This window comes from Bufo gargarizans, chromosome 9 (genome assembly GCF_014858855.1).
Source record: "Bufo gargarizans isolate SCDJY-AF-19 chromosome 9, ASM1485885v1, whole genome shotgun sequence".
NCBI classification, from domain to species: Eukaryota; Metazoa; Chordata; class Amphibia; order Anura; family Bufonidae; genus Bufo; species Bufo gargarizans.
The window spans coordinates 182,587,315-182,611,063 of NC_058088.1; the positions used below are offsets into that span (position 1 = coordinate 182,587,315).

Sequence of the window (23,749 nt, forward strand, 5' to 3'; positions counted from 1 at the left end):
GTCTTCAGTTCAGTCGTTTTGACTGATCAGGCAAAAGATAAAACCGTAGCATGCTACCGTTTTATCTCCGGCGAAAAATACTGAAGACTTGCCTGAAGGCCGGATCCGGGCATTTTTTCCCATAGAAATGTATTAGTGCCGTATCCGGCATTCAAAATGCCGGATCCGTCCTTCCGGCCTGCGCATGCGCAGACCGGTAAAAATGTGAAAAAATATACAAGACGGATCCATCTGTCCACATGACCAGCGGAGAGACGGATCCGTCTCACAAATGCTTTCAGTCAGCGGCAGATCGGCGGATCCGGCGGGCAGTTCCGACGACGGAACTGCCCGCCGGATCACACTGCCGCAAGTGTGAAAGTAGCCTTACCAGTGACTGTATTTGTGAGTTATAACCTCCCTTCTTATCCTCAGCTGTGTCATGTGACCAGCACTCTGACTTTCCAAATAACACAGCATCTTATGTGTGGTGAGGAAGCCAATTTCTCTATGTATTCTTATGGGAGCCTCAATGTCAGTCTCATAGGAATGAACAGAGAAGTAACTGACTACCTGTCCTGTTATTTGGAAATTCAGAGTGCTGATCACATAACACAGCTGAGGATCAGAAGGGAAGTTATAACTCACAAATAGTCAATGGTAAGAAGATTACCTTCACTACAGGTCAGAGAAAAAAAAATTCTGTGGGAGTGCTTCTTTAAACCCAATATATAATGTACATATTCGTCGATATGAGAAGTAACGTGTCTTACAAGCAGTAGGAATAGACCGTCCCTCGGCAGCTCCCAGATCATTGGTTTCAGATGGCTCCATTATTGATGAGAGTATATAGTGTATATGTGGTAAAGCTGCTTAGGGGGACTATTGATATGAAGTATGTAAAATATTAGAATCCTCTAGTATGTAGCAAGCCCTTGAAGAGCTGCATGCTGTAAGAGCTGCATTGTTTGCTGCACTCGCTAACAATAGCAATGTACTAATCTGGGGGGCTTTTTCTTCATTAATCTGCTAGCTTGACATGCTTTATCAGAGTATATTAATGCCGCTTGTCTTGATTTGCCGCTGTTCCAGTCAGAATTTAGCACTGGAGCCGTGAAGGTTATATACTGATCCCTTAACTAGCAAAAAAGGTGAGGATCATAAAAAGAACCGGAGCTAGGTGTTCTGCTTCCTTTGGTGCTCATTATCTGTATTGGTTATGAGCATTTTTTAAATGTATTTTTAAATGAGTTTGCCTGGTTTAGAAAAGCAGTTTTCAAATATCCCCCCTTCCTCGTTCAGGACTCTAATCTACTAGACTCGGGCTTCAAGGAGTCTTCTGTCCACAAGATCGCTTACAACTCCATGTATTGCTGGAACTGTAGCTTTAGGCTAGGTCTACACGACGACATTTGTCGCGCGACATTTTGTTGCACTAATGTCGTGTGCCAATTTTTATAATGGCAGTCTATGGTGTCGCACTGCAACATGCAACATACTGCGACTCAACAGTCGCAGAAAATCCATTCAAGATGGATTTTTCTGCGACTTGCATCGCAGTCACACCATAGACTGCCATTATAAAAATTGTCGCGCGACATTGGTGCAACAAAATGTTGCGCGACAAATGTTGCGCCCTATCTGTCGCGCAACTTATTGTCGCGCGACAAATGTCGTCGTGTAGACCTAGCCTTAGGGTGCGTTCGCACGACCGTATGTATTTTGTGGCCTGCAATACACTGATCCGCAAGACAGACAAGAATAGATCATGTTCTATTTTTTTTTTATTTATTTTTTTTTTATTTTATTTTTTTGCGGAATGGACTTGTGGACATACGGACACGAAATTCTTATGGAGTCATTGTGTTTTTTTTTTTTTTTTTGTGGCCCCATTGAAATGAATGGTTCCGCATACAGGCTGCGAAAACCCCCCTGAAATGGACACAGGCAAAAAATTTGTTTGTGTGCATGATCCCTAAGGCTGTGTCTACTCCATGGCTTTGGCCACCTGAGATCACTGTATGGCATTGTAGTCTCACAACATAATGCTAGTGAACTGGGTCGTAGCGCAACGCACAAGTTACTGTGACCCCAGATTCATGTAATTGTAGAAAACTGCTCCAAACAATGAGTTTTCTTATATGGTTCCTTCTATGCTCCTGCGGCCAAAGGCGGCGGTAGCCTCGGACTTCAAAGTCAGTCAGTTGTGCTACAAAATATCTTCATGTAGCCTTGGCTTTTAAAGGGGTTGTCTAGAAAGCAGGAGATGCCAGATAATAATAAACTAGATATTAATATTAGTCTTGTTTGTTTTGTCACTTTATGACATTCTCTGCTTTCGCCACAATTGTTAAGGCCTCTTTCCCACGAGCGTGTCCTGTGTGGAAAATTGCGCTCCGTGTGTGAGCGTGATTTCCCGTTGAGCACCCAGCTCGTTTCGCAGGAGCGCACAGCATTCTAATGCGCTGTGTCTCTGAGCTTACATCTACAGAATCATACTGAAATAATGCTGTCACTATGATTCTGTAGGTGTAAGGTCATGCAGAGACGCACAGCATTATATATCATTATAATGCCTTGCGCTCCTATAAGCAGTGTCCTCAATGGGAAATCGGACTCGCACATGGGGCGTGATTTCCGCACAGGACACACTCGTCTGTCGTCTCTCCTGACTCTTTAATAAACACTTTTTTTATTCCCCTTGAAGCAGAGATGCCCAACCTGCGGCCCTCCAGCTGTTGCAAAACTACAACTCCCAGACTGCCCTAATAGCTGTAGGCTGTCCAGGCATACAGAGAGTTGTAGTTTTGGAACAGCTGGAGGGCCGCAGGATTTGCATCCCTGCCGTAAAGCAATTCTGGAGGGTGTTCTTTTTTTTTTTTTTTTTTTTTAGTTTGTAGAAAAGATGATGATGATTATTATATTAATGCTATAATAAAGGGGTATTCTGAGAAAGTTGTTCTCATATAAAATACAATAAGCATGGACTAATTTAGGGACAGAGCTTAGGAGGAGGACCCCACCTGCTAGATGTTCCAGAAATGCTATTTCATGAGAAGTACAAGTATGTACTAAAACGGAGATGTCAGTAGTCCCGACAGATCATCTATAAGTAGAGAAGAGCTGCACACTTTGGAAGACCCGTTATGTCCTCCAGACCATAGATTTTAAATAAGAACTGCAGTGCTTCATTCTCCCTGTGGTGGCGCTGCAGATGAGGAACGAGGCAGATCATAGCAGCGTTGTCTACTCTTTATAGGAGTGAATCAATAATTTACTGCTAAATGTTTTATGCATAGTGTACTGAGACTGGTAAAGACTGGAAAGTTCTGGGTACGGGCTAAAACTGAGTCTTATGTATTTTGCAACCTTTAAATATATATATTTTTGAAACTGCAAGACTTTCCTTTCTTGTGGCTAACTTGTTTTCCTTGTCTCCTGAAAAGTCTCCTTCAAAATGGTATTGGAAGTTAGTACCTGTAAGTTAAGTCCCTCTCTGTAAATTCTCATCCATCCAACCATGGCACTCTCTCATTGTAGCGTAAGCTTCTCCATACTCTCTCCACGTCTGCCGCCAACTAGCAGGGAACAGAACGACAAAGCAGCCCCCCCCCCCCCCCCCAAAAAAAAAGACATTTAAATAAAAAATTAAAATAAAGAAAAAGTGCAAAGAAGTGGCCCAGACATTCCTGGCATTTTGTTTAGTAGCTGTATACGTACGTAATATCCACACGAGGAAGATAAACCCCTCTCCCGGCAGCGCCCGTGGCTCTGTGCTTTTGTCCGTCTGTCTTTCTCTGTGACTGATTTCCCATCTAACCATCGTCTGTGCATTAACCGTTTGTTCTTTCTGTTCCATCTGTGTCTGTAAGCCTGATCTAATGCATGCACTAGCGCACTGCATGCAGGAACCTGTGGAGTATGCACGAGTGGTATAGTATAACCTTTTCATATCTAGCAGATCTGACTTGTAGGAGCACGATCCACTCCGTTTTTTTTTTAACCAGTTTGTGGCCAAGATGACGTAAACTATAACACAGGCATGGCCAACCTGCGGCTCTCCAGCTGTTGTAAAACTACAACTCCCACCATGCCCTGCCGTAGGATAATAGATGTAGGAAGTCTGGGAGTTGTAGTTTTGCAACAGCTGAAGAGCCTCAGGTTGGCCATCCCTGCTATAACATCTCTCTTGCCACGTGTGATTGTAAAACTTTTTAACCCTGAAAATGTTTGCCTGGACTGGACATTTTCAGTGTCTTGCTGTGCCAGCTTACTGACTCATTCTATAGGGTAACCTATGGCGAGTAGGACTTAAATTGCCTGCTTTTCCTGCTTTTTATTTGTGTATGTTAAAGGGTCGCTTAAAGGAGTTATCCAACCCCTCATACAGGTTGTACTTACATAGTTCCCCGACACCCGCATCGCTCCTGATGCCCGCACGGCTGCTGCAGCATCTCCCCGTCGGGCCGGATCAAAACATCCGGCGACAGGGGGGCAGCCAATAGCAGGCCGCAACGGGAACAAGAGTCGCCGTCGATGCTTGAAAGGCACGTCCCTGTGGCGGCCTGCTATTGGCTGAACCGCCAGCCCCTCCAATCCCCTTCCTGTTTTGATCTGTGCGGCGGCCATGCGGGGATCAGGAGTGACGCAGGTGCCAGGAAGAGAGGCAATTACAACCTGTATGAGGGGCCTGGGCATTATAGGGGTTGGATAACCCCTTTAAAACTTTGATATATCATAGCGACTTATCAAATGTTTTGATCGGTGGGGGTCTGAATGCTGAATGAGGGGAGAGAAGCACTCGCATATGGGTCTCTCCCCTCGCTGGGCCCGTCTTGCTCCTGTGTCCGTCAACAAGGAGAATTGAACGGGATATGTTAACCCCTCTCTCTCCTCGTTCTAGTGATTGGTGGGGGTCTAAGCACAAATCACAACCTTTGACGTGTCGCTATAACCTATCAAAAGTTCTGTGAAAGCTCAGTGACCCTTTAAGTTCTCACATATCGGTAGAGGAATGGATATAAAACCTTAGAAGTATTTTGTGGGATTGTTATATATTTTTTTTTGCCACTGATCTTTATTGAAGTAACGTAATAGTGAAACCTCTATCCGGGCAATCGCTTATCATATGCCCTGTTGGGAACTGGGAAGCCCCCCTCTGCCACGTATGATATGTTCAGTCCTTCGTGTGAATGGACACCATATAATACATTGGAGTGATTACTTCCCCGGTGTTAAAGGAGTATTCCAGGTGTTAAAAGTTATCGCCTACCAACAGGATAGGGGATAACTATTATACATCGGTCTGGTCCCACCACTGGGACAAATCGCCCTGTACTCTTCGGAGCCCCCCTAAGTGAATGGAGTGGCAGGTCTGGAATGCGAGCTGCTGATCCATTCGTCTCTATGGGAGTTCTGGAAATAGCCGAGCGCTGTACTCTGCTATCCGTGGAACTCCCGAAGAGATGAATGGCGTGCTCAACCTCGAATTGACGGGGTACCAATTCTCATGATCAGTAGAGATCCTAGCGGTAGGATCTCTGCCAATCTGATAGTTATCTTCTATCCTGTGGATAAGGGATAACGTTTAACCATCAGAATACTCCTTTAACAGTTGGGTTAGGCTTGTAAGGAACGTGTATTCAGCTGATAATTGGCCCTGCCGAACATGGGACAAATGAGCAGATGCTCGTTCGTTGGCTGATCGGATCATTTATGTACTCATTATGGCTCCCCCCTGGGCCCCCTGTAGTCTGACCATTGGGGCAGGTCGTTATTGATTTAATACTGTAACACAAACCGTTCTCATATAAAAAAAAGTTCATGGATCCACCAGGCGAATCATTTGCATTGATGCCGATGTCTTGCATCTTTTGCCCATTTATTATCTATACTCCAGATTATTCGTTAACATGACTTGAGCACAATCAGATATTCCAGTCATAGCGATGGGTAACTAATTGTCAGGCGAACAACTTGAAGAATGAAGGGTCCTGAGCCCCCCGTTTGGCGGTTGTGCAGTGGGGAGGAGTTCAGTGCGGTGGTCACCCATACAATGCATCTCCATGGACACAGAATGGAGTGGCAGGGTGCAGTGAGGAGGAATAGGGGGGTCAGGACCCTCAGAATGGACTGTGGTCCTAGCGATCACAGGTTTCACCTGTCTTATGGATAGGTGATGTTTTTCGTAGTAATTTTAAGATGCTGTAAAATTGCGTTTTTTGTGACAGAGATCAGGAGCGCTATTCCTATTCACCCTGGAACTGCATCATGCACACATTACTTTTATTTTAATAAAGATCATTTAAAAAAATAAATAAAAAAAACATCCCCCTGGCAGCGCCCACAGGATATTTCCGCGTTGTGTGCCTCCTCTCTGGAGTGAGGTCCCGTGTAGTGATCGTCCGCCTCCTGCCTGTTGTGTGTAGTTGTCTCTGTCTCTGTAGCGTCCTTACAGTGTGGATATTTGATACTCTTCCATCACTAGCAGCGCAGTCCACCCGCTTCTGTACTTTTTAGTTTTAGTTGTTTAACATATAAAGTGTATTTTTTTTATTTTTATTGTTATTATTCAGCCTGATTGTTGTCCTAGAAATGGCGTTTTACTGGAACTTTGTGGTAATGCTTGACATTTGCCGTTTCAGATACGTTACCGCCGCGATCACCCATCCAATAGACAGCTCCCCTGCTTCCCATTGCTAGAAGACCTAATGAAAGATATTAGTGATGGCGCCGCCCTTCTGACTGTTATTCACTTCTACTGCCCAGAGTTGATGAAGTTGGATGGTATGTAGACGCACTTAAAGGGCATCTGTCATCAAATTTGTACCTATGACACTGGCTGACCTGTTACATGTGCGCTTGGCAGCTGAAGGCATCTGTGTTGGTCCCATGTTCATATGTGGACGCATTACTGAAAAAAATGGAGTTTTCATATATGCCGTTACACTTAGAGGCTCTGCTCTCTCTACAACTGCTGCGTCGTCTCCTCTTTGACAGGGCCAGGCGTGTTTTCACAGCCTGGTCCTGTCAAAGTGCAGAGGAAGCAAAGCCTCTAGGTGTAACAGCAACACCCCCATTGCTCCTAGATGCTCATTTGCATATATTAATGAGTCTCGTTGGCTGTTAAAGGGAACCTGTCACCCAAAAATCGCCTATTAAGCTGTTTACAGTACCTTATAGTGCTGTATAGTCGTTTCCTGATGCACTTTTTGTTAGTTTTGCAGCATGTATGCTCAGTCAGAAATCGATGTTATATTCAGCTGCTGCCCCGTGCTTCAAGTCAGGCTTGAAGTCACGGGGGCAGCGGCCTCGGCGTCTTACATGGCCCTCTCCCCGCCCCCTGCCTCTGTGACTGACAGCCGAAATCCGATTCCGGGACCGCGCTCAACGGCCGCATGCGCAGTAAAGGGCGGCAGGAGCGCGGTCCCGGCTGCCGCGCGTACTACGCGCCGTCTTACTTTCGCCGCACTGCGCATGCGCCCGACATCCTGTATCAAACGCGCCCGCGCCCAGATGCCGGGCGCGGGCGCGTTTGATACAGGATGTCGGGCGCATGCGCAGTGCGGCGAAAGTAAGACGGCGCGTAGTACGCGCGGCAGCCGGGACCGCGCTCCTGCCGCCCTTTACTGCGCATGCGGCCGGTGAGCGCGGTCCCGGAATCGGATTTCGGCTGTCAGTCACAGAGGCAGGGGGCGGGGAGAGGGCCATGTAAGACGCCGAGGCCGCTGCCCCCGTGACTTCAAGCCTGACTTGAAGCACGGGGCAGCAGCTGAATATAACATCGATTTCTGACTGAGCATACATGCTGCAAAACTAACAAAAAGTGCATCAGGAAACGACTATACAGCACTATAAGGTACTGTAAACAGCTTAATAGGCGATTTTTGGGTGACAGGTTCCCTTTAATACAAAATGAATTATCTTTGCTATAGATCTTCATTTATTGTTTGGTTTGTTTCACTGTGTACGACATAGAGAAAGTGTGAGCTGCAGGGTCAGCTGCTGTTCATGGATCTTGTTTTGGATCTATGTATATTATAATGATGGCGTCAGTTCCTGATTTTGAATGGACTGTCCCATTAAGATAACCCTTTGCCGTATACCCCATTAGATCATATGAATGTCCTATAGGGGTTCCCCTGCCCGGGACTTCCTTCTGTTAGGACATTATGCTGCCTGTTACATCCCTGGATCCATATTTCCTGTGGGAGATAAGCGTCTCGTTCAGCCAGCAGCTATCTAATATGTATGGCCAGCTGGGCTCAGAAATAATTATCCTTGTAGGGTTAAATCTGCGTATTGCGGTCCTCTGACACACGGCTGTTCTCTCTCCCACAGATATCTGTTTAAAGGAAGTGACTTCAATCGCTGACAGCCTGTACAACATCCAGCTTCTGAAAGAGTTCTCCAGTGAATATCTCAATAAGTGTTTTTATTTGACCTTAGAGGACATGTTATACTCTTCATCAGTTCTGAAGGTAGGATGTTCATGTGAAGGTACAAAAAAAAAACAACAACCTGGAAATACACTGTGGAGTAATCACTTTTGTTTGTTTCTGCAGCCGAATATAATGGTTTTTATTGCCGAGCTTTTCTGGTGGTTTGAAAATGTGAAGCCTGACTTTGTTCAGCCTAGAGATACACAAGAGTCTAAAGAAGGTACGCCCGATCGGACGGTCATGACTGCTGCGTAAGGCTAGGGCTACATGGTGACTTTGGTTATGTGACCAGAGTCACCATGCGAGATTTATCTGTGAATTGCTGTTGCACTCAAATCGTACAGCTGTGTTCAGGTCATGTACGATTTAAGTATTTCCAATAAGACACTAGAAACTGACTTCGCATGTTGAACGTTGTGCTGCAAAAGTCTTTTGCAATCATGATGGGTGTAGTAGTGCAAGCACAATCATTGCTTGTGATGATGCGCATTCATAGTCGACATATAGCCCCAAACTTATTCATTAGAGATACATTGGTACACTGTGCATTATGTAAACCCCCCCCCATTCACTGACCGCAAACCTCTTGGAAAAGTTGTGCTGCAAAGCATATTGGGAATGTACAGAACTTTTTATTATTCAGTGAGCAAATGGGTGTTCCCATCAGGGCTTCTAGGGCATTTCCACAGGACATGCCACAAATGTCTGATAGGTGCGGGTACTAGACTGCCAACTTAGCTATTTCCAGAGCTCCCGTAGAAGGGAATAGTGAGGTCTGAGCATGCCCAGCCACTTCTCAATTAAAAGGCATCTGTCAGCAGTTTTGTACCTATGACACTGGCTGACCTGTTACATGTGCACTTGGCAGCTGAAGGCATCTGTGTTGAGGCTCTGCTGTCTCTGTAATTGCCACACCCTCTGCACTTTGACAGGTGAGAAGGATGTAGCAGTTGCAGAGAGGGCACAGCCTCTAGGTGTAATGGTAACTCCCCCGTTGCATATAATAAAACTTCATTTTTCTCAGCAATGCGGGCACATATGAAGATGAGACCAACACAGATGCCTTCAGCTGCCAGGTGTACATGTAACAGGTCAGCCAGTGTCATAAGAACAAATTTGCTGACAGAGGCCCTTTTTAAAGGGGCTGTCTGGGTTCAGAGCTGTTTCCGGACATACCCTTAATTTCACCCAGGCAACCACCCTGACATGAGCATCGGAGCAATTCATGCTCCGATGCTTTTCCTTGCCCTGCACAGGATCGCGTAGGCTCTTTTGTGTTCGGTGATGTCACTGGCTCTGATGGGCGGGCTTTAGCGGTGCCCTAGCCGTTTTACAGGCTAGGGCAGCACTAAAGCCCGCCCATCAGTGCCGGTGATCTCACAGGGCTCACTGCCGGGCAGAAGCCTCCGCCTGGCAGCCTGAAGGAGAGCATGGTATGTCACCGGAACACCACAAAATACCTTTGCCCTGCGTGATTCAGCTGAACTGCTCCGATGCTCTTGTCAGGGTGGCTGCCTGGGTGAAATTCGGCACAGGACAGAGCCCCTAGCGGATATTTATGGCATACATATGTCCAGATGAGATACTCCCATAAAGTTTTTTGACAAAAAAAAACATGGAATAGAACAGTAAATCTAGATTTCTCGCCCATATTCATTGGGGGACACAGAGACCTTGGGTATAGCTATGTCCTCTAGGAGGCGTTGACACTAGATAAAGCTGTTAGCTCCTCCCCTGGTAGCTATACCCCCTCCAGCCTGGAGAGAGAGCTTCAGTTTTCTCTAGTGTCAATAGGAGGCAAGACCTCCCTGCTCTGCAGGGATCTCCTGAAGATTTTATTTTTTTCCTTCCTTTTCAGATGGGACAACAGTGGTCGCCTCGCCTCCCTGTTCTCCCGGGGTCGAGTTGCGCCAGTGCCGATTCCGCACTGCTGCCTCCCCCACAGAAGACAAAGTGGACCAGGGCAGCCTCGCTCCCCTGCATCCCGCCAGCCAAGGGGTCACCTAGGTCCGCCAAAGAGAAGACCCTCCCGCCATACCAGACGCCTGCCACTCCGGTGCCAGCTGCTGAGGAGGTGACCCTGCTGGAAAAGGTGACCTTGAGGGTCCACTTCGGGAGGGTGAAGAGAAGAGGATGAGAGAGGTGAGTACATGGGACTAGGTGAGTATGAAGACCTCTTCCCCCTCCCTCCATCTTTGACAGTCTGGGTCGCCCTATGGTTAACGGCCAGGGGGCTTTAATCAACTATGACAAGACCCCTAAAAGAGAGAAGGGGTTAATCCGGCGGGCGCCATGCGACACGCGGTCCCCCTTTCACTTGCCCTCTAGGCCGACTGTTTCCGGCTCTTAGAGGGTTAATGTATCTTCTCCCCGGGCACCTCCGGCGAAAGACTGGGCGCAGTCCGTCTCCACTGGCTGCAGTATCCTTTAATTTACTCTTTCGGGAGCAGGCGTCACGCACGCAGCTCCGAAAGGGTTAACGCCCCTGGCTGTTCGCGGACATCTGACCCCTTGCGGTAGTCTCGCGCCGAGGGGCACTTACTTAACATGGACCTCCAGCTGTCACGATTCCGGCCGCGGGGTGAACATCCCGGTCCTCCGGGCGCCGCTGCAAATTTAGGCCCCGGCTTCTCTTGGGGCCTATAGGCTTCCTTCCCCTGTTGTCATCCCGGCCGCGGTGCGGCTTCTCAGGCGGGATGTGTGTCGCGCTCCGCTCCGGGTCCCTCCACCCTCCGGCTGACTTCAGTACAGAGGGGGAGGGTCCGGGGTGGCTGTGCATCGGTACTTTAGGCCCTGGTTTCGCGACCTGCTAGGCCGCGACTCAGAGGGGGAGGGTGGCGGGCTGGCGCGAATTCTTCCCGCCTAGCTGCCGCTGCCCCGCCCCCATCAGCACCGCCCCTGGACCTAATGTCGTTATTGGTTAACCCTTTCCGGCCAGCCACTTCTGTTGGGCCAGCTCCGGATTATCAGGGGTTGGATGGCCTGGGAAAAATAAAATTGCTTATTGCACTGTTAACCCCTTCCTGCCTCTTATCCACTTGAGGCTAGGCAGACCAGTTTAAAAAAAAAAAAAAAAAAAAAAAGAGGTTAAATGAAGCTGGAAATAAATGTCTACCTCCATTCAGGCCCTACTCCCCTCAGTCATGTCCACTCTGACTGTGCGGCACAAAAATGGGCCCGTGTCCTGCCCCGGACATGTGACGACCTCTCTTACCGTAGTTTCCCACTCCGCCCTCTGGGCCGTTTGGTTGATAATCCTCCACCTGCGTAGTCCAGTGGAGGACCTCTGACAGTTCCCAACCCACCCTCAGGGGAAGCTTGGTTGATTCTTTCCACCGGTGCAATGCAGTTGAGGACCGCTGCAGTTACCAATCCACCCTCCGGGGTCATTGGTCATGATTCTCCACCTGCTCAATACAGCGGAGAGCCTCTGGAACTCCCATTCCACCCTCCGGGGTAGTTTGGTTGATAATTCTCCACCTGTTCAATACAGTGGAGAGCCTCCGCAATTCCCAATTCACCCTCCGGGGTCGTTTGGTTGATAATTCTCCACCGGCTCAATACAGTGGAGAACCTCTGGAATTCCCATTCCACCCTCCGGGGTCGTTTGGTTGGTAGTTCTCCACCTGTTCGATACAGCGGAGAGCCTCCACAATTCCTAATCCACCCTCCGGGGTTGTTTGGTTGATAATTCTCCGCCTGCTCAATACAGCGGAGAACCTCTGGAATTCCCATTCCACCCTCTGGGGTCGTTTGGTTGATAACTCTCCACCTTCGCAACTCACAGGAGGACAGCTGAAGTATTCCCGTAATTCTCCACCTGCGCAATTCAGTTAAGGATCTCTGCGGGATCCCAATCCATCCTCCGGTGCCGTTTGGTCGATATTCTCTACCTGAGCCATACTGTGGAGAACCTCTGGAATTCCCAATCCACCCCATGGGGTCGTTTGGTTGATAATTCCCCACCTGCGCGATTCCAGTGGGGGGAAAAGACTGGAAATTCCCAATCCACCCTCTAGGGTTGTTGGGTTGATCATTTTCCGCGGGTTCCTTTTGTATACGGGACCTCTGTTCCCAATCCACCCCCAGGTAGTTTGGTTGATAAGCCCCAACTGCGCAGTCCGCGACTGCTAGGGGCGATTTTCTAATGCATATACCTGCGCGCAAGCGGACCACAGCAGGTCGACTTCTCCTCGATATCTCCACACCCCCTCCCTTCCTCCCAGGGTCACGCTCGGGTGCACCCTCTCTCACGGGAGTGGGTCCGCCCGAAGTGGGGGGTGAGGAGAATCACTGATTCGGGCCTTGACGTGAATCCGAATCAATCTCCTTAGGTTGCGTCTACGGTGGCCAGTGGCACTTGTCGTGGGCATTACCCCCTTCCTTAGGCGGTATAGTTGCACCACTACGATACGGTGTTCACCTTTATACTTTGTCCCCTGCCATGGGTGGACTAGGTACAATAACACTATTTTCAGTGCATTCCCCCTTCTGTAGGTGGCGGAATTGTACCTCCACTGGGTTCTGTACCTGCCGTGTTCATTAGCTCCTTCCATTGGTGGAGCGATTCCATTCTCACTGGTCACAAGGGGTACTGTATCCATTACCTCCTGTCTCGGGTGCTAATTGCTCTCCCATAGGGTACAGGATTGCCATATGCACTAGTTTTCACCGTGGATATTAACCCCCCTTCTGGTGGGGTGTCTGCCTGTGGCACCAGTTTGGATACGGTCCGACTGTCGCACTATCCTTCCTTAGGCGGAGTGTTGCGCGTCATTGTTCTTACTACTTGCCTTACCCTCTTTCGCTAGTGATCACTAGAGGGGGAGTATCTGTACATCTTCAGATTCTGCAATTCCACGGCTCTAGGTGCCTGCGCTTATTTCATTGGGGGCGTGGCGACAGTCGGTACTTGACGGTGCTCGGTACACTTACTCTAGTACTATATGAGTTCCGCCAGTGCATACGTGGCTATTCCTCATTGTGTTCCTTGGAGCTGGTTTTGGGCAGGATTATAACTCCTGCCCAAACCCACTTGTGTCCTAGGGGCTCCCATCTCTATGGGTTTCCATTGTCCCAATCGGGAACGGTGTTGTCCGCATCAGTAGTGGTGCGTACACCATTGCACATATCTGGTTTGCGTGCCGACGGGCCAAGTGTTACACTGACTCCTTACTCTCTTCCACCATTCCTGATGTGGGAAGTGTTTGGGTTGGCACTCTGGTTTAGCTTTGCAGCCTATTCAGCCTGTGCGGGTACTAGCGTTCGCAGTCGCTACAGTGGGGCATTCTATCAGGTAGGGGTTCTACCCTGACGCTTGCTGGGCAGTTGTTCCTGTTCAGCGCCCTTCCCGGGTGGAGCGTTTAAAGTTAGCTCTCCTTCCCTGGGGCGGTATGGTACCGTGGCTTCTACCGGATTCCTCTACGGTATGGGGGTCCTGTAGTAGCCATTGCGTAATCTGGCTCCTCCTGTACGGCTCCTTCGTCAGTTGACGGATTCTTCTGTCTCCGTATTCGGTGGCGTACGCTGCATAGGCTCCTCCTTGGCGGGGTATGGCATCCCTGCTTCATCCGGTGGCTACTTCTGTATACTGCTAGTCTCGGATGGGGAACGGACTTCGTCCTTCCCCCTTCTCTTTCCGTTCTTCCTTCTCTGGCTCGGGGTTCACGGCCATTCCGCAAACCTTGGTGGTTCCTCTGTTGCTACTCCCCCTCATCTATGTGATGCAGGGTTTTTGGTTCTGTGGTTTTTTTTCTTTTTCTTTCGGTCTCGTTCCGGACCGACTGTTGGCCTGTGGCGTTCCTGTATTCCTCCTTCTACAGGTGACTCCTACCGTTGGTCCTGGGCGCGCTACCGGTGTGTACCTCTACCTCTCGATACTTGACTGGTGTCGGCATGTCTGTCCGATGTAGTCATGCCTTTTCGCTACGCATTCCGTGACTAGACTATGAGACTCCCCACGCCAGGATGTGCGGGGGTGCTGTCGCGTCTGTTGATGGAGTTTTGTTCCTGGAACGGGACACCCCTTCTCTTCTTCCTCCTTAAGGCAGAAGTTTTTCTCTAATCTTGGTTTGGTTGTTTGCTTCCGTCAAGCGGTTTTGCTACACCGTCGATACACGGTCGCTAACGGAGTTCTTCCGTCAATGATTCTCATATCGTCACTACCTTTGACTATCCAATGTGTTGATTCCTGGCTTGCGGTTGGGCATGCCTCATTCAGGCAGCTTCTCAGTCTCCCGTCACACCTGGTCGGCTCGGGGGGACATTGGTGGACCACTTCCGTTTCCGTGGAGCGCTTCCCCTTAGCAGGGGTGGATCCGGGGTTTTTTGCTTGGGCTTTGGTTCTTAGCTGGGTAGGTTCGGCACTGTGTGGCCTTCCAGCGTCCTCTGACCCACCCAGGGTCCTCAATTCCTTCCTACTGGGAATAGCCGTACGGTTCCTCCATGCCGTCCTCCTTTTACCGCCTTGGGATCAGACCTTGGTCTTTTTAGCACTCCGGAATTCTCCCCTTGAGCCTGTCCTGGTTTTGCCAGGGGTAGGAGCTTCCCTGGGGCCGTTCTTCCTTTCTCCCGACGGTGATCTCTGATTTTCATCTCAATGAAGAATCTGGCCTTCTATCACTGCGTACCTCCCCTTCACACCCTCAGGAACAGGTGTTGGGTCGTTTGGCCGTTGTCAGGGCTCTGACTGTTTATTTGTCAGCCTCCAGTTCCTTCCGGCGTACGTGCTCGCCTTGGTTTTGTCTTTCCGGAGGGTCCTCGCATAACATTGGCGGCCTCCAGGGTGTCAATTGCACGTCTGCATTTGTTTGAACTTCTGTCCCCGGGGCAGGGTTCCACCCTTCAGTGTTGCGGCTCCTTTCACCAGAGGGGTTAGCGCTCTTGGGCTCGGATGGTTCAAGGTTCAGCCGCAGTTGTGCGGGGCGGCTACTGCCCTCCTCCGCTCATTCACAAATATTTGCCAAGTGCATACTTATGCATCGGCGGGCACCTGCCTCTGGAAGCTTGGTCTTGCAGGCAGCAGTTTTCTGTTGCCTGCAGGGGCGATGGCTCCATGGGTCTGTGTTTTCTTTCCCCCCCCTTGTGGACTGCTCTTGGACGTCCCAAGGTCTCTGTGTCCCCCAATGAATATGGGCGAGAAAAGGAGATTTTTGTATAACTTACCAGTAAAATCTCTTTCTCGCTCTTCATTGGGGGACACAGCACCCACCCAGTATTGTTGTTTGGTCACAGTTGCGGCAGTTGATGGTTTGAGCCTGTTGGGTCCTTGCCATGGTTGGTGTTCTGTGTTTTTTCTTAGCTTGCTTCTCACAAACTGAAGCTCTCTCTCCAGGCTGGAGGGGGTATAGCTACCAGGGGAGGAGCTAACAGCTTTATCTAGTGTCAACGCCTCCTAGAGGACATAGCTATACCAAGGTCTCTGTGTCCCCCAATGAAGAGCGAGAAAGAGATTTTACTGGTAAGTTATACAAAAATCTCCTTTTTGCCTTTGACATTTTAATTGGGGGTAAAGTGATCTGTCTAAAAATACTGGGTGTCTGATAAATCTGTAAGAGTTGTGAAGTTTGTTTTGTCTTTTTTGAATCAATCTACACAGCAAAAGCAGTATTCCCCCATAAAAACAGTCGCCCTCAGATTCCAATTTCGAATGCAACAAAGCGTAGTTTTATGGCGAGCCCCTCGGGCACAGCAGATCCCCATTCATCGGCTCACAACATGTCTGACTCCAGCAGCAGAAATTACTTGCAGCCTGAAGAAGTGGAAAAGTGAGTGTTGAATTTTATTTTATAAAAAAATTTTAATTGTTGGAAACCAGTTTATTGCAGTGCTGTCATAAAGGCAAGTAATTTTGAGGATCTGCAACATCCCTTCTCTTAGGCCTCATGCACACGACTGTATCCATTCTGCATTTTTTATATGGATCAGATGTGGACCCATTCATTTCACTGGGACCTCAAAAGATGTGGACAGCACACCGTGTGCTGTACACATGCATAGGTCCCTTCTTTGGCCCCGCAAAAAATATAGAACATGTCCTATTCTTGTCTGTTTTGTGGACAAGGATAGGACATTTGTACAGGACATGCACGTGGCCGGGATCTGTGTCTTTCAGACCACAAAAAATGATACGGTCTCGTGCATGAGGCCTTAATGAGAACCCCTTGCGATCAGCTGTTATCCCTGAGAAAAGCTGTGCATTTATCTTACAGCGGCCACTACAGGATAAATGTGGTATTGCATGGCCCTCATTTAAAGGATAACTGTCATATTTTCATCCCAAAATCTATTTTAGCATATGTTACTGCTGCAGCAGCATTATGCATAAAGCTATCTTTAGTTTCTTAACTTACCACTGTTTTCTTTTCCAGCACTGAGTTCTGTCACAGGGGCTCTATACCGGAAAAGAACTGATCAGGCATATCCCTATGCATTCTGAATGGAGAGTAATCCGTTCAGGATGTCTTCAGTTCGGTCATTTTGACTCCAGCGAAAAAAAACTGAAGACTTGCCTAAATGCCAAATCCGGCATTTTTCCCCATAGGAATGTATGCGCAGACCGGTAAAAATGTGAAAAAAGATACAAGACTGATCCGTCTGTCCGCATGACAAGTGGAGAGACGGATCCGTTCTTGCAATGTATTTGTGAGACGGATCCGCATCCAGATGCGTCTCACAAATGCTTTCAGTCACATCCAGATCGGCAGATCCGGCAGGCAGTTCCGACGATGGAACTGCTTGCCGGATCACACTGCCGCAAGTGTGAAAGTAGCCTCAGTGTTTGATTAACTTACATCTTAATTTAGTATTTTGGTTTTCAGTGATTTTACTTTTTTTTACTTTAATGTACATTTACCCTTGGATGACAGATATTTGCTTGTAGCTTTGACTGAATCACGGGTGAATCAGAAAACAGAAGTCCTGTTTTAATTGAAGATCTGTTCTGGGTTAATGATATTTAATTATATCTGTCCTCTTGTGATTTAATCTGTGTGTGTGTGTTCTGCTTTCCTCCGCTATTATGCTGGACCCATAATTAACGTATTAATCATTATTCAGTGGGAAAGGAAGCACCGCCTTCAGCCCGTCCCATCCGCTGCTGCCCTTAAGACAAAAACAGCAGAAGACTGTACAGTCCGAAGATGGCCCCAGTAAGTATGTGCTTATTGCACAGTGTTACTTAGATGAGCATTTTACAATAAGTCTGCATGTGGGATTTCCAGCTCTGAAGCCAGGATGACTTCAAGGGATTTTCAATGTTAAGTTTAAAAAAAATATATAAATACCGGTAATTTTTTTTGACCAACAGCTGTCCCTCCAGACCCTCCCCATCCCCAATGTACGTTTGACTTGGCCAAATATGGATGTGTTTTTCAGTGGTGAGAGGGGAATAAACTACTGACAGACAAGCATAGGCTCATTATCTACCATTAAAACAAAGGATCAGGCATGCAGAAATCCAACTGCCTGATCCTTTATTCTTCACCAGGATATCAACACCTAGAGCCTGCAAAATTTGACATTTCCCTTCTATATTTTAGGTCACAGCGATCGCTCTAATTCCTTGACACGTTCTGATGTTCCCCCTCGATCTTCTGTCATGGCTTGGGCAGAGAAGAAGCCACGGTCAGTATTCCGCCGAGCTCCGTTTAGTTGGCATGTTTTAGCTTTGAATTAATAATTTTATAATTTTTAATGTTAAGATTTCTTGAAATATAAAAAAAAAAGTCAAAATAAATTACTGTTGGGTCGTAGTGACGTGAGGTTTTGATTGTCCTTGTTGTGAAACCTCTCACAGATCGCTGGCTCGCAGGATCAGAAGAGCTCAGCTCGACACGACACCCCTTCAGCTTTGTTGGGCTGAGCTTGGGCGATGTTGTGCTCTGCCCATGTCTTTCCTTGGAGCCCATACACTACTCTGCTGATTATCTGCCTAGGACCTAGCCCTTCCTTCCAGAGATCAGTGAGGGTCTCAGTACCCAGACCCCCACCAATGAAAACTTCAGAAATTTTAGATGTTTATTAAAATGGCAGATCTCTTAAAGGCTATGTGCATCTCTGGGGGCAATTTTTTTTATGATTGCATTTTTAGTAATTTTGGGCTAAAAAACATTTTTTCAATTGGTCTTTGATAAACATATTCAGCTGTTCTGTCACAAAGGGTTACCTGTCCTAGCTGTAGTGTTTTGCAGTCCTCAAATTGCGGATCCACGAACCACACATACCAGCCCATGTGCGCTCCGCTATTTGCGGACCGCACATGGCCGTCACTGTGATAGAAATGCTCTATAGGACATGCTCGATCCTTTTTTTTTTTTTTTGCGGGGCCGCAAAATGGAACTACGGATGCGGACAGCATGTGGAAATGAATGGGTCCACGCCCATTCATACGGTCATGTGAATGAGCCCATAAGCTTATATTACACGTTCAGATAATTGTACAGATCATTGCTAACAAGCATTCGTATGAGGATATATATCACCTTGTTATTTACAGGATACCTTGCGGTTCTCAGGGTCGGTGTTCCCTGCTTGCTGAAGGCACAGCAAGCAGGGCAGGGAGGGTGCAACCCTGCCCCTTTCTTGTGTGTGTGCGCTCCCTGTAGATCTTTGGAGCTGGTAGTAAAGCTCATATGAGGCCGGGAGTGACTGCGCATGCGCAATAATGTGTGCGCTCGCTCCCATGAAACATGTCCACCAGAGCAGCCAGCCAATAGTTTCTGTGCGCCTGCGTGGCCACCTCTGATAACATTACAGCAGTGGCCGTAACCCATAGAAACAAGCGTGAAATTTGGGGCAGTATAAGGAAGAATAAACTATGACAACGGGAAATTGGAAAAATTGGTCTACATTACAGAAGGACTACAAGGAACTGATTAAATGGTGATTATTGAGGTGAGACAACCCCTTTAAGCCACTTTCTTATCAGTAAGATAAGAATTAAGCTATAAGGAGTGTTTAGGTGTTCAGAGTAAAATACAGAGCATTCTACTAGAGAATCTTGAGGCTGTACAGAGAAAGGGGCTCACAATTACAGTCCAACTGAAATGTTTTTTAGCTCAAAATGAAATTAAAAAAATTGCTTTCAAAAGTGTACATAGCCTTTAAAGATTCCTTCCAGATAGACTCTTTTTTTCAAGTGGTTTTATACTACATCCCAGTTCCTATCTATAGTCTAGATGGTGGAGGATACTCTGAGTATCTTTACGGAATTTGAGGTTTGCTCTGCTGTATTTGTGGATCATATCCAGCACTAAAGGGAATGATTCCAGTAATACACAGATCTATGACCCTTGCTATTGTTAATATTTTCTTCCTTCTGTTTTCGTACAGGCCCCTTTCCCAGCCTCCATTTGCCCTCCATTGTGCTGATGATGTTGACGCAACCTCTGGCGACAGCATTAGTCTTGCTCGGTCAATAAGTAAGGACAGCTTGGCTTCCAATATCATACATGCAACTCCCAAGCACCAGCCTGCTAATTCAGCACCACATTTACCCTCAAGAAGTCTACTGGGAAATTTAGATATAGAAGACGACGAAGAGGAGCTCGTCGCATTCATTAAAGCAGATGAAACCTCAAGTCATGTAGACCTCGAACTGCAGAGCTTCTCCTCCCGGGCCTCCAGTCAACCTGGCACAGCAAGATCCCCAGGAAGGATGTTGGCAGATGTAGACGGCAAGCCAGAGAGTTTCTTCTTGGAGCCTTTAATGCCTGCTGTTCTCAAACCAGCAAAAGAAAAACAAACTGTTCCCAAAAGAGAGGAGTATGGTGAAGTGAAGCAGAGAGGTGTTGTTTCCAGGCGTCAGAATGAGGCGTCACAGTCTTTTTCGCGCAAGAAAATAACCACTAACCACACAGGACTAGGTCTAAACAGAACATTTACCCCTGTCTGTAGCACTGACTTACCTGCAGCGGATTCTTCTAGATTAGATCCCCTGCAGATGTCCTTGGAAAATGGTAACGGCACATTTAGGCCACTTGCGACCAGCAGTGTTGATCCATCAGAGCAGCTCGGCGATGGGTTTTTCCTTCATGACTCTAAAGCTGAAGCTGTTGAGGAAGAACCCATGGCGGATCTCCTAGTTGATAAAGAGCAAGATCCAGAAAGCACTTGGACGATATTGAGGACTGACTCTGATTCTGACAATCTGGATCTGGAAGATTGTGAGCAGGATCTGCCCCCTTCCCGCCCAGTGTGTAAATACATAGGTGAAGAAGAGTCTGCCAAATTGCAGGAGGATATGAAAATTAAGGAGAATGATGACAAAGACGATGCCAGCGGGCGCTCTAGTCCGTGTCTAAGTACAATATCCCAGGTAAGCAGCATCTCCATGGCTAGCGGCAGTGTCCGTATGACCAGCTTTGCTGAGAGAAAGTTTCAAAGGCTGAATAGTTATGAAACAAAGTCGAGTACAAGCAGCTCACAAAAGACCACCCCAGATGGTTCTGAGTGCTGCCCTCCTCCGCTGACCACCTGGAAGCAGCGGAGGGAGCAGAGTCCTGGGAGGCAGAACAAAGACCACTCAAACGTCATTGCTTCTGAACTTGTCCAACTTCACATGCAACTGGAGGAGAAGCGGAGGGCTATTGAAGCTCAGAAGAAGAAAATGGAGTCGCTGTCTGCAAGGCAGCGCTTAAAACTCGGCAAAGCTGCATTCTTGCATGTCGTGAAAAAAGGAAAAGCTGACGGACCTTCTCACCCTTTGAAGCCTGAACATTTCCCCAAGGATTACACTAAGCTGAACCCGGAGTCGGCTGATGTTGTCAACGCCAGGGCAGAAGTGCACCTTGAAAAAACTGACCTGGGAAGCGAAGTTTCCAAAGAACTTAAAGTTGAGGAAGAGTTTGAGCAGAAGCCCAAGGAGCCAGATTTAGAAGGAGACCTGTGCAATGTAATTGCAGACGTTAGTCCTGAAGAGGCAGATGGCGAGTTAGATCCCAGTGAGTGTAACCTTTCCATTGAGAAGCTAAATGAGACGATCAGTACACTACAACAGGCGATACTGAAGATTTCCCAGCAGCAAGAGATGCTCATGAAAGCACCCGGCTCTGTAATACCAGAGCTTAAAAATAGCACCCAAGACCGTAAGTTAAAACCACCTGTTCAGTTTATGGAGCCCCTGTCCCCAACAGGAGCCTCTACGGGACCTCGTAAGAGATTTGGTCAGGGTCGTAACTCCAGATCATCCCGAGCATATGAACATAAAACCACCAAGGAAAAGACATCACGTGTGATAACACCCACCCACAGCATAGAAACTTTACCCCACTTAAAATCTGCCCCACTTCTGAAATCACCTTGTGCCCCTTCTGATATTGTAGAAAACGGTACAGAACAAGTAAACGGTGCGCAGGATAAATCCCCCGGTACTTTCCGGCTCCATGAGGAGAACAACCAGAGGACATTTGTTCTATCCACCTCCAGAGATGCAAATATTCTTTCTGAGCAAATGCACATGGACTCTTTAAATGCCGCACGCGTGGCTGGCGTGGGATCTTCTGAAACGTCTGGAAAAGAAAACGTCCCAATGGATGAGCGGCTTAAGAACAAAAGTAGCCTGATTGAGGTTGATCTCTCTGAACTGAAAGATCCCGAGGAAGAGCACGGAGCTGAGGATTCTGAAATATCCACAGATGTGATCAGTGAAGATCAGAAGTCTGGCTTTGGGTTTTTCTTTAAGGCAAGTAGCCCCCATCCATTGTTATCTTGTCTCTGTAAGCCATGGCTTTGTTCAAATGACTCTGGGCACCAGGTAAAGATATGTACTGGTTTTGCTGTGCTTGTTGCCCAGTGGCCGAGAGCTGCGTGGTAAAAATGCTTGTTATTTTATTGGTAATTGCTATGGTTTTAAAAGGCATCTGTCAGCAGACTTGTCCCTATAAAACTTGCTGTCCTGTTGCATATGGCGTCTGTGTTGGTCCTATGTTCATATGTGCCCGCTTTGCTGAGAGAACTGAATTTTTAATATATGCAACTGGAGCGTTACCATTACACCTAGAGGCTCTGCTCTCTCTGCAACTGCCGCGCCCTTTTCACTTTGACAGGACCAGGCAGGTGTGATCAGAATTACACTGCTGCGCTCTGTCAAAGTGCAGAGAGCAGAACCTCTAGGTGTAATGGTAACACCCCCATTGCTCCTAGAGGCTCATTTGCATATAGTTAAATGTGATTTTTCTCAGCAATGCGGGCACATATGAACATAGGACCAACACAGATGCCTTCAGCTGCCAAGCGCACATGTAACATGTCAGTCGCATAGGTACAAAACTGCTGACAGATGCCCTTTAATTAACTTTACCTACTCTAGATGTGAAACTGCACACGGTTATTGCCATGCATTCTTGACTGTGTGGCAAAAGCCATTGCACAACCATATCATCTGAATATACCCTAATGCTTCAGCAATAATGCAAAGAACATAAACATGGCGGGCTGTCTTCAGTCAGGTGTCATAGGCATGGATCAGGACTGATTGATGGGCTTGCTGCACTAAGTGGGCTTCTTAATAGGTGTAGTTTAAAGGGGTTATCCAGTATCTAAAAGCCACTGCTAAAAAATATGTAAATAATCGTGTATCCTAAATATTACTGATTCACTGCCTGTGTGGATACTAAAAGAAAATAACAAACCTTTTATTAGTAGATAAATAAAACCCTAACCCGGGGCGGAGTGCCCCTTGTATCCCAGGCACTAGCCTCACTCAAGTTTATTGAGCACTTTATATTAGGTGCATACATATTTGTATACAGCCACCCCAAATGGGTTGTTGCTCAATATATGGAGGCATAGGCGAAAGATGTGTAACGGAGGGGGGTGGGGGATATATGGATGTGATTTCCAGATATAATGCCCCCAAAAAAAGAAAGTTGGCCAAGCCCAAAAAACAGAATTAATAATGGTGTAATAAGGTGCTGCAAGCAAATTATGCTATAATTGCCAAAAATTGTGTTAGGGCTATTGGCCACAAACATACCATACGGCCATTCCAGAGCCGGACGTTGATACATTGTATTGTTTGTGGCCACGCAATATCAGTTGGGCCATTATTCAGTATCTACAACAGCCCCCCCATGTGCCAGGCCTCTCCGTGGGAATATACTTACCCCGCTCCCTGCGCCACTCCTGGTCCCCGCATAAAAACATATGCTGTCAGGGGGAGGGGGAGCAGCCAAGGGCAGGCGGGGACGGGGACGAGCCTCCCTAGCAGAGTGGGCGACGCTAGGGAGGCTCGTCCCTGTCTGCCATTGGCTGCTCCCCCCCATGACAGTGGCTGTTTTTATCCGTGTACAGGGAGAAGCAGCAGCAGTGGTGCGGGGACCAGGAGGGGA

General features: G+C 47.6%; 1 protein-coding gene across 1 annotated transcript in view; it reads left to right on the plus strand.

Moving 5' to 3' along the window:
• Positions 1-23,749, plus strand: part of CAMSAP1 (calmodulin regulated spectrin associated protein 1) — a 67,207-nt gene that overhangs the window by 23,370 nt on the left and 20,088 nt on the right. The window contains exons 6-12 of the mRNA XM_044305364.1: positions 6,624-6,765; positions 8,320-8,459; positions 8,544-8,640; positions 16,018-16,186; positions 17,478-17,569; positions 17,960-18,044; positions 19,752-22,101. Coding sequence (XP_044161299.1) covers positions 6,624-6,765; positions 8,320-8,459; positions 8,544-8,640; positions 16,018-16,186; positions 17,478-17,569; positions 17,960-18,044; positions 19,752-22,101 — 3,075 coding nt within the window. The remainder of the gene's footprint in view (positions 1-6,623; positions 6,766-8,319; positions 8,460-8,543; positions 8,641-16,017; positions 16,187-17,477; positions 17,570-17,959; positions 18,045-19,751; positions 22,102-23,749) is intronic.